This window comes from Electrophorus electricus, chromosome 11, assembly GCF_013358815.1.
Source record: "Electrophorus electricus isolate fEleEle1 chromosome 11, fEleEle1.pri, whole genome shotgun sequence".
NCBI classification, from domain to species: Eukaryota; Metazoa; Chordata; class Actinopteri; order Gymnotiformes; family Gymnotidae; genus Electrophorus; species Electrophorus electricus.
The window spans coordinates 9,263,348-9,275,000 of record NC_049545.1 but is presented as its reverse complement, the minus strand read 5'-3'; the positions used below and the strand labels follow the sequence as shown (position 1 = coordinate 9,275,000).

Here is an 11,653-nt window from a genome sequence, read left to right as displayed (position 1 = left end):
TGGATCAGTAACAGCACTTTAAGTGAAGACTGTGTGAGGATGACCAATCTAGATGACAAGTGTGCTCTCAACAAATTATGTTGTACAAATGTATGTTGTACATGGACACACAAACACAAATCTATTAGACATATAGGAATAGAAATGCATAAGTATTAGTATTTCTTAAAACACAAACTTACCTTCAAGTCTCTGTGTACAATGTGTTTTTGGTGACAGTATTGCACAGCAGATACAATCTAAAGACAATAAAAATGAAAATAAACTCAATAAGATTAGGAGGCAGTATGCAAAAAAAAGTAATAATTACTCAAACAAATACCTAATATATCAATACATATTGTTCATATTCTTCCTTGACATTTTTAGCTTGTAAAAAAAAAAAAAGTATGCATTTAGTTGTGAATAAATAGGCTTGACTTGTAATTGCACTCCATGCACACGTGTAACAACTGTTAATCATTTGTCTACAGCTGTGCTCATAAGTTTATATACCAAGGCAGAATTTGTGATTTTTTAAAATATTTTTTCAGAGAACAATAATGATAATACAACAACTTTTCTTTTGTTCATGTTTAGTGGTTGGGTCAAGCCATTTATTATCAAACAATTGTTTTTGCCCTTTTTAAAATCATGACAACAGAAACTACCCAAATGACCCTGATCAAAAGTTTACATACCCTAGTTCTTAATACCGTGCATTGCCTCCTTTAACATCAATGACAGCTTGAAGTCTTTTGTGGTAGTTGTGGATGAGGCACTTTATTTTCTCAGATGGTAAAGCTGCCCAATCTTCTTGGCAAAATGCCTCCAGTTCCTGTAAATTCTTGGGCTGTCTTGCATGAACTGCATGTTTGAGATCTCCCCAAAGTGGCTGAGTGATATTGAGGTCAGGAGACTGAGATGGCCACTCCAGAACCTTCACTTTTTTTCTGCTGTAGCCAATGACAGGTCGCCTTGTGTTTTGGATCATTGTCATGTTGGAACATCCAAGTGCATCCCATGCACAGCTTCTGGGCTGATAAGTGCAAATATTATTCTAGTATTTTTTGATAAAATGCTGCATTCATCCTGCCATCAATTTTAACCAAGTTCCCTGTGCCTGTGTAGCTCACACATCCCCAAAACATCAACAATCCACCTCCGTGTTTTACAGTAGGGATGGTGTACTTTTCATCATAGGCCTTGTTGACTCCTCTCCAAATGTAGCGTTTATGATTGTGGCCTCATCACTCATGAATTTTGGTCTCATCACTCCAAATCTCTTTGTTCCAGAAATCTCGAGGCTTGTCTCTGTGCTTGTTTGGTATATTGTAAGCAGGCTGCTTTGTGGCATTGGCGTAGTAAGGGCTTTCTTCTGGCGACTCGATCATGCAGCCCATTTTTCTTCAAGTGCCTTCTTATTGTGCATCTTGAAACAGCCACAGAGTCAGAGAGTCTTGTATGTCAGATGACGTTATTTGCGGGTTTTTCTTTGCATCCTGAACAATTTTCCTGGCAGCTGTAGCTGAAATTTTTGTTGGGCTACCTGACCTTGGCTTGGTTTCAACAGAATCCCTCATTTTCCACTTCTTAGTTAGAGTTTGAACATTGCTAATTGGCATTCTCAATTCCTTGGATATCTTTTTATATAATATTTCCTATTTTATGAAGTTCAACTATCTTCTCCCGCAGATCTTTTGATAATTCTTTTGTTTTCCCCCATGTCTCATGCAGGGGTCTGTCAGGAGCCCAGTAACTTACTGACTCTTCTCTCTCTCACACACACACACACACACACACACACACACACACACACACACACACACACACACACACACACACACACACACACACACACAGAGAGAGAGATTGACAAGCAAACAGATCACAGGTGAGGATGGTTACCTTTAGTATCCATTTAAACCTGTGTGTCAACTTGTGTGTGTATATGTTATCATGCCAAAACCTCCAGGGTATGTAAACTTTTGATCAGGGTCATTTGAGTAGTTTCTGTTGTCATTATTTTAAAAAAAGGGCAAAAACAATTATTTGATAATAAATGGCTTGACCCAACCACTAAACATGAATAAAAGAAAAGTTGTTGTATTATCATTATTATTCTCTGAAAAAATATTTTAAAAAACAAATAAAATCACAAATTCTGCCAGGGTATGTAAACTTATGAGCACAACTGTATATTATACATCCCCAGTGCATAATTGCCACTTCAGTCAAAGCTTTCAGAACAACTCCACACTAACTGAACAGAAAGGTGCTCAAACTCTGAGCAGCTTGAGCAGGAGGGCGGGATGGCCTTTTCCACTGGCTTGCACTGACTGACTAGGGTTTCCCAGCATCAGCTGCAAAGCTAAGCACTCTGACCCTGCTCAAACACTGAGACAACTTTACACAGCTAAACATCTGCAGATGTCCACCATGCTCAAAAACATTCTGAACCAGTGATGACACTAAATATTCCATCTAAAATATACCCCCTAGTGCAGACGTTTTCAACCTATCCTCTTCACACCATCAGGCCACATTGCACTTGATAGCCCTATACATGTGCTTGGACTTAGAACAGAAGAAATATGCAGACTAACTGGGCTTCCTAAGTCCACGTTGAATTAGCATAAAGAAAAGAAAACACATTTTGATGCAATATTCAGTTTCATCCCAGTCTTTATTCCCAATGCTTCCACTTTTACTCCCAGTCCAGCCTTTACTCTAAGGGATATATGGTGGCAATAAAGAATTTAATTGATCCAAATGGCTACAAGAAATTGTAATAAAATGTTGTAATAAAAGGCAGAGTATGCATGTCAAACAGGGTGGGGGGTGTGGTGGTAAGAGAGTTCAAAAGGCCACCATTGTTATTATTATAAGTACTTAAAAAAATCTAGCCACATTTTTAAAAAAAAACTATTTGGTGGAAAAAATATAGTTAAGCAATGGAGATGTCCAGGTTCTTGCACTAAAATCAGTGTGTGTGTTTTTGTGTGTGTGTGTATGTATGTGTATGAAAACATACTGCAGCAGTCACCAAGATGTTAAGAACACTGCACCTGTCTAAATTTAGCTCTGGCCTCTTTCTCCTTCATCCTCCCATGAGCCACAAGGTAGTCAAACACCTCACCTGTACACAAAGTAGACCCAAAGTAATAACAGCTCATATTCAAAGCAAGACAACAACTGAGAGAAAGGCTGTTTTTGCATACTACCAAGGTACACTCACCTCCACTGGCATACTCCATCACAAGAAACAGAGTCTTCTCAGTCTCAATCACCTCAAAGAGCTTTACTGTAAGCACATGAGGAAATGAAGAGTTTTTGAGAGAAAAATACATTTAAAAACCCATACCATCACAAGATACTGAAAATAAAGACAACTGCACTTATTTTAAATAAAAAGCTTCAAATGAAGGTAAAGTGTAGCCCTTTTAGAATGAATAAAATAATTTTGTTCCCATGTTCCAAATAAAGCTAACCATTAATGAAGTTTCTTTCTATATTCCAAAGAAAGCAATGCTATGGAGATCATATTTAAAGGTCCAGTATCAATTAAACAGGTCCTAAGCTTCACTGGTTATTGACAGTTCAGACCAGATTCTACATGTTCCGTGAAACAAATTGACTTGTCCTTCCATTTTTTCTCTTGTTCTTCCATTTTTGGGGACCATTTTCTCTTAAAACCATGTCTGATCCCATATTCCACTAAACGAGAACGTGTGCAACGCAGGAACACTGAGTGCATTTTTTGAGGAACACATATCCATCTAACGTGTAGGTGGACAAAGCTTGCATACTCTTATTCCAGCTCACCCAAATTATTCTTCCCATCAAGATGGCTTTCATTGTCTGATTTTATAATGCTTTTAATTTTTTTTATTTAAACAGGACCAAACTTCACTGCTTAAGAGACCTCGGCGAATGTCAAATGTCAAACATGACTGATAAGTAGGAATGTGTTCAACCATATACACAGCACTGTGCTGAAATGAAAATCATATTGTTATCCTTATCACTTAACTCATAGCTTTGGGGATACTTAAATATTTTAAGTTTTATAAAGAAATGGAGAAGAATAGACATGTTATGTAACTATTTCATTTTATTAACCTATTATTTTCATAATAAGCTTAAATCGCTATGAATAGGATTTATGACTAGCTTTCAAACGCTTACAGCCACACCAGCCTGAGGAAAGGCAAATTGTGACCAATTTATCATAAAGTCTTTGCTAATCCCCAGTCCTGTGCATCCACGTTCTTATAGGGAATAAGGGCAACCGTACACTAGGTGACAAACTGCCCATTTTCAAATTGTGAGATGCACTCTCTACTACACATCCTTCATTATGGCTTTTCCCTCTGCAGAGCACTGTCTGCAACATCTCCAAAGAAAAATGTCTCTCTTCATCTCTCTCACACACAATATGAATGAGCATTTGCAGCATCTAGTCTAAATTTACAGAGGAGACACACAGGGCCACTTTCTGTGTGTACATGATAATAGGTCTGATTCACCTACTCATCATCTTATTTCCCAGCAGGAAATAAGTGCAGAGGAGAAAATCTGGGGATCTCTTCACTCCTCTGGGGATCTCATGTTGCTATAGCAGAGACAGGCGAGAAAGAGTGATACACCTTTTATTGCTAAATCACAATATCTTTTTTATCTTACCAATATTTGGATGGTTCAAAATCTTCATTATTCTGACTTCCCTGAAGAGCTGTTAGAGAGAAGAAAAAAAAAATTAGAGCTAGAAATCCAAGATAGAATATTGGCGCCTCTCTCTCTCTCTCTCTCTCCTCACATTCAGCATCATAATTAATGAAATACTTTTAGCAAAATTGCTATATTACCAAATGCTTTTACTCTTACACCAGCCTTTCATTATAGCACATGTTTAATCCTTTTTTTTCTGATGACCGTTACTAACTAGAAAACTCCTCATGGGGAAAAAAAATTTAATTTAGATCTTAACCACTCAAGTGCATTAAGTGAAGCATAACCAATCACATGCCAACATGTTATCTTACTTCATGGTGACCTAGACAAAAGCTAACTAATAAACATCAAAAATGTCTGAGGATTCTGATCAATATTCACTGGGTTAAAGTAAAGACAAACAAAAAACAAAAACAAAAACAAAAAACAAAAAACAGAATGCCTTCACTTCTTCAGAAAAGCATTCAAATATCTTTCTCTAAGCATGAAGTGTTCTTACTTTAGAGTTGTCTGTTACTCTGGCTTTCTCTCTGATCTGCCATCTTAACACCTCTATGATGACTAAAGAACACTACAGTACAGCATCTCGCCTCAGTCAAGGGACAAGTGCCAGCTTAGAGTCTGCACACCCACACTCAATTACATAACCACTCACCAACAACAAGGTGCTCACAACACTGAATGTGGAACCTTGGAACAAAGACTAAAAAGAACTAACAACTAGCAGTGATGCACTGATGCTACTGCACTGCTACAGCGGTAATGGAAGGTGAGCAAGAAGACGCCTGTGCAGCCAGAGGGAACAGGGAAATGGAGATCAAATAGGCAAGAGGAAGTGAAAACAGAGAAAGAGGGTAAAGGCAATAAATCAGGATAAAGAGACAAATCTGGAAATTCAGAGAGAGATCTTCCACAGGTTTAGTGGTGCAGTGATGAAAATCCTTATGAGTCAGAGCTTTTCTGAGCAGCAGGCAGGAGAGGTAGAACATACACAAAATTCCAATCAATGGTGCCATGGAAAAATTAATGGTGGCTGCAGTGTCTACTGCATCCAGCTAATAATAAAGATAAAGACCCTGTATGCATGTCAGAGTGGGCAGTGGCTCCAATTGCACATTATCATGATTGGCAGAGGTGAGTGATTCAACCACTACTCCCATCCCTCTTGTTCTCATGATTTCCTTCTCTCCATTCCTCTCCAGTTGGCTTTTCACTTTATCTGTTCTCATGTGCCTCTTCTGATTCTCTCATACCACCCACGTCATCAGCCCTTCTGTCTCTCTCCTTATCTCACCCGCGAAAAACTGTCCTGCTGTCCCTCAGTATCACTTCTCTCCTATCTGCCATCTATCTGTTCATCTGCTGTTGCTCCTTGTTAAACCCCTCAACCTACCCACCCCACCTTGGCCGATGCTACCATCAGACTAAGCAAAATGTAGATCATCTATCTGTGGATCATTCAAGCAAAATTCTTTATTTTTTGCCAGCATAAAAGTACACAAACATGTTAATTGTAACATACAGAGCAAGAGGTTCATCACACTGTGTTTAACATTTCACTTTTGACAAAGTATGGCATTTGGAAACCATACTGCTTTCATTGGTATTTGAAAATCTTCACAGGTAGACAGGACACGACTACAGGGTTTCCTGCCATGGGGAGATCTGGCACTGAGGTGGTGGGAGTGGGCAGAGTAATCACCGGCTGCAGTGACTTGTCAGAGGAGGGGAGCCACGAGGACCTGCTAATGAACCACTGTTAAATGGCTGCCCAGTGATCTTAGATCTTACCCACAGTAATGAACAAGACTTTGATTTTAAGGATTTGTTTGGCCCCTGCAGATGAGCAGATTGACTGCAGCTCTACTTTTGGTCATGTGTCACTTGTTTGAGGCCCACAATAAACAGTGTGATATTTTTGCTACTGGGGTAAACACCCCTTGTAGGAGCAGTCTGTTGTTGATGACTGTACAGGATGAGTAAATGTGCCACTTCTATGGCACATCATACATCCCTCAGTTAAATTCCAGAGAGACAGTTATCACCAAAAAAGGAAAATGAACTGACCTAACGACCATTAATCCATTCACAAAGCCTACGTATCATAAGAGGTTGTTCTAAAACTGTATAACCCACTGTGTTCGGCTAGCAACACCTTTTAGCTATGATGATATTTGAGACATAGCTCAACCTTTTGTGCAACGGTGGCACAGCTTTGAATATATATCAGTCAGTTGGGATGTAGAAACAGAATGAACCATTTTACACATATGTTTACTAATGACACAACTAACGGATCTGCACCTATTGAAAGCCCCTATGGACATCATTTCCCACTGGCTAAAACAATGCTTCCGACTCCAAAACAACCTCCCTTCCTGAGATGAGTGACAATTTCCCTAAGAACAAAGATACAAACCTGCTGATACGAGGCCAGACCAAAACATTTAGCTAGGTACTTTTTGAAGACCAAGCAGTTACGTCACCATATGCATGTTCACAGCTATCTAATGAAAATAAGCAATACTCCTCCCTTTAATATTTAACCCATTTTATACTTCACCTTTTGAAGACTTGTTGGATTCAGTTGTGTCTTGTCAATTATTTTTATTGCAACCTGTTAAAAATAAATAATGTTATTCCAAGACAACCACACTTGTTATTTTTAAAGCATTCTATGGATATGGATTAGTAGGAATTATCTGGTCTACACATTTCTAACATTTTGTATTCCCTTGCTTTTTAAAACCACTCAGGGCTAAAAATAAAATTTAGCCTGCCAAGTTAAGGACGGAATGTGGGTGTATAAGCGTGATTTGCTGATAATAGCCTAATTTGATCTGAATGTTATAATATGCTATAGTGTATTATTAAGAGTTATCAAACTCTTTATCAAAATGTGGTTCAATAAGGGATATCAGGTCTCTTGGCAACCAAATTAATTCAGTGCGCTACTAAAAGCTGAGGCTTGTGGTTGTACATGCTTAATCTAGTCAAAAAACAAAACAAAAAAAACAAACAAAAACAAACTACAGATGTAATATTGAGGTTAAAAGACTGGGTAATAGGAAGCGCAGTCCCCATATCTCACTACTCACCTCTCTGCCAGTGAGGATGTGGCGGGCCAGCTTGACTTTTGCAAAATTGCCCTTTCCAATGGTTTTGAGGAGCCGGTAATTCCCAACATGAGGATGCTGCTCTTCAGATCCTGAACCAGCCGAGTTCCGATTTCGACCACCTGACCTTACAGAACGAGAGGTCCCATCCATCCGACCATGACCGTTTGATGTGTGCTGTGGATTTAATAAAAAATAATTTGTTTACTCTCCATGTGACAAAACAGGTTATCCGTTTTAAATGTCATTGTACAGCACCGGGTTTCCAAAAAACATCGTAAATCAAAGATCATCTTTAAATGAGAGTCTTCTGTGTAACACTCACTGTATCATTTAAGAAGATCTTAACACTATAATGCTTTTGGGAAATGGGGCCGCAAGTCGGTTTTATTCAGGTCACCACAATGATCATACATGCTTCATTCAAGAAAACATGCCAGGTACTCTATTCTTTGGTTTACTTTTCATATTATTCTTATACTTCACAGTATATTTCAATTACATTTAATTAATAAAATTATCAACAAAATTATATTTGTAGTACAGAAGCAGCAGGGCTCCCAGTTAGCAGAAATGGGAGGATGTGGTTATCTCCGTTTCCAATGCAAAAACCTACAGAAACACCGTTCCATTAGTACCACTCAGCCTGCTTGTTAAACAGTCAAGCTGCTTCTGCAACTGGCTATAGACAGATACTTTGCTTATAGTTACTAAGGAGGAAAACTGATGGGCTATAAGCAGGGTGGCAGGTCTCAGATTGCAGAGATTTTCCAGGCTCTGATGACAGCCAAAATAATTTTGAATATGAAATGATGCTAGAACAAGTTCAGAACAATTCAGTCCCTAACAGTGCCCAAAATGCTGAAATCATGCTTTTAAATGCAAAACAGACCACATAACACAACATATTTGATAAAATTACAAGAGGCAGCTTGATACTTTTCTGAACAAACTTTTTGTACTAAAGTAAAACAGGTAATAAGAATTCATACTGAAATTGACAGAATTGTTTTAATTTGTGCACCATCATAATTTAGTGAGACTAATGTGATAATCTAGCAACACTGTATTGCCACCAGGAAACATTAACAGAGCTTTAAATGAATCCTACAATTCTCTCTGCTGCTAACTTCAGTGCTATCCATACAGTCAGTAGAAGTAAAAATATAAATCAAAATGGAGCCCCAGAAATCCATTACCACAGTGGCTAGCAATGCAGCATAATACAAAAAACTATTTAAAAAAAAATGCCAAGAGCATTACACTATAAAGGGTAGATACTTACAAAAGTGACAGGGTGACACACAGCATACAGCCCCTTCATTGTCACAATGGCAATTTAAATGTCACTGAACCAAACCTGTTTTAAGGTGAGACTGGAAAATAATGGACACTCTTATCTGCCAATACCCATTAATGAGGGGTTACACCAGCTAATATCTTATTAAGAGGGGTGGGTCAGCCTATTTGCACCAACTGGCTGACCGAAACCTACCATTATTGTTCAAGTATCGAGGCTGAGATGTATGTAAACATGCATGCAATTTGGAAGTATAAAATGATTTCAATAGGATGCTCAAAAAAATTCAGGTTACATTATGGAGACCCATGCAGCTAACTGTATACAATCATGATGTTCCTCATAGAGACTTACATTTATTAAATTAATGGGCTAGTGAGGAGCTGTTTTTCAAGGGCAATCTAGTAATGCTCACAACGTCTTTTTAAGGTCTTACAACATTGCTCTCTAGATGCAGTGTATTCCTCTTCGTTTGAAAATTATTTGCAAAGCATGTTAAGTACAGATCAAATATATATATTCTGCATGTAATAATGATTCGATCTATCTGCTATTTGCTCAGTTACTTGCTCGTGTCAGTGTATGTCAAACCACCAATACAAGGATATTTGTTGCGCCCGCACACAGTATGCGGACAAGCCAGTGACGCATAGATGACATAAACGCACATATCCTGTAGGATTATGTTAGGAATGTTATAGGCTAAAACGAAGCTGAATGATCCCTACGGAAAGAAGCATTCAATTAATCGTACTTCTAGTTCAAGCATATGCTGCATTAATGATAGAGAATAAGCGCTAGCTAGCATTGCTATGTCCCTGACGCTTCAGACACCATGCGTCACTTCAGGCTGTTGCCCCATCTGTTTCAAGACTGCTTCAATGTAACCAGCTAATCTACTAAAAGCGCATAGTCAGCACACACACACACAAAGCAAAGAAAACAGAAACAAAACATTAAACCTGACCATTCCAATTGGCTAATATACAATTTAGCTAAATAACATAATGAAACTGGCTACTTACATTTTCAGTTTTCCGTTCGTTGACGGTGGGTAGAGGTGTTCTTGCCGACATTGTACTGATGGTTGACGTTGCGTTTTTAAATTAAGCAGCGGATTCTGAAAAGGTAGCTAGTTAGTTGGATTAGCTAGCTAGCTAGCTAGCTAATTTAGCGGTCTAGAGAGGTAAATAACGTTAGACGAAGATGTTTTGGTATAGACTATTCAAGGTAGCGATAGTTACTCATTGTTTAACTGACCAATTCAAGTGCTCGGACAACGCAAACTTGTGAAAAACTTCAGAAGGAAATCGCTAGCCGTTAGCTATCCTAATGCCTACGCTATATTCTCCCTTGAAGATGTATTCCAGCGCCGGTCTCCAGCCATTAGCTCTCTTGGTAAACAATTTCCGAAATAACAGAAAGCTTTTAATAAGCTTTGTTAAGAACCAATTTTGCCTGATGCTTAGACCTATTTCACATTTCGGATGTCCGGTTCAGACGAGAAAACCTTGCAGTCAACAGGGCCCGAGCAATCACCCTTGCGTTTCGCTAATGAAACGGACAACTGATGTTAACACCGCAAAATTGTTTCACCATTCTCAGTCTTCATTCTTGAAATAGTGACAAGTTTTTCACTTATGCCGAGGCCATGGGGATGTCGCTGTCGTTCACGGTTCCATTCCAGTGACTGCTGTCTGTCGGGTTTCGTTAAAGCTAGATCCAAAATGGCCACCCAATGGCAATAGAGTTTCAATCCAGACCCTAGAGAGACAGAGGAAGTAAGGAAACAGCCAATGGCGTTGGAGACTCATTGGAGACTGATGCGCCCTCGGCACGGTGGTTTATTGTTTCAAAGTTAGGTATTCTCAGGAAATACGCAAAACTTCGCCATACCTTAACATGACCATGACACACCCTTTCCATCTGAAATACATGGGAAATATGTATACTTCACCGTATATTGTTATACCATGTAAGATAATATAGGTTCAGTTTAAATTCTGAACACGGTAAAGGTTGCCTATGTAACTGATGGTAGGTACGTTTACAGACTTTCGTGGAACAGAAAAAGAATGATGCTTGTTTTATACATGTCGAAGTAGCTCTACTTATTTGTCCTATATGAATCTTGAACTCTAAAGGATGTAATTTGTTGCGTCATTATGGATCATCGGGTTCAGTAATGATGCATGAGTGATCTGTGAACTATTTGTTATATACACACACGTATACCTACAGTATTTACTTAACGGTGTTATCCAAAGCGACTTACAATTACGAATGAATACAACGTGAGCAATTGAGAGTTTATGGCCTTGTTCAGGATCCCAGCAGTAGTAACGGTGGGGTTTTAACTGACAACCTTAGAATTACTAGTCGAAACCTTAACCACTGAGAACTACCACTGCGCAGTTATATTGTAAACATACCCAATTATATTGACACCAACAGAACAGTTGTTTATAATCTATACGGATATTTGCATTTTGATGTAAACCGTATAAACGCTTAGCTATTGGCT

The 11,653-nt window shown here is 38.6% G+C and overlaps 1 protein-coding gene across 8 annotated transcripts in view; it reads right to left on the bottom strand.

Moving 5' to 3' along the window:
* mark3a (MAP/microtubule affinity-regulating kinase 3a) overlaps nt 1-10,891 on the bottom strand; it is a 23,487-nt gene extending 12,596 nt beyond the window's left edge. For 5 of the 8 annotated variants that reach the window (XM_027022258.2, XM_027022408.2, XM_027022333.2 and 2 more), the window contains exons 1-7: nt 10,155-10,891; nt 7,812-8,006; nt 7,277-7,330; nt 4,666-4,714; nt 3,218-3,283; nt 3,048-3,118; nt 183-239 (exon numbers count right to left, since the gene is read on the bottom strand). In XM_027022258.2, the coding sequence (XP_026878059.2) occupies nt 183-239; nt 3,048-3,118; nt 3,218-3,283; nt 4,666-4,714; nt 7,277-7,330; nt 7,812-8,006; nt 10,155-10,205 (543 nt within the window). In that variant the 5' untranslated portion in view covers nt 10,206-10,891. The remainder of the gene's footprint in view (nt 1-182; nt 240-3,047; nt 3,119-3,217; nt 3,284-4,665; nt 4,715-7,276; nt 7,331-7,811; nt 8,007-10,154) is intronic. The other 3 variants (XM_027022011.2, XM_027022093.2, XM_027022179.2) reach the window with 1 other exon arrangement.
* Between the last annotated feature and the right edge of the window lie 762 nt (nt 10,892-11,653).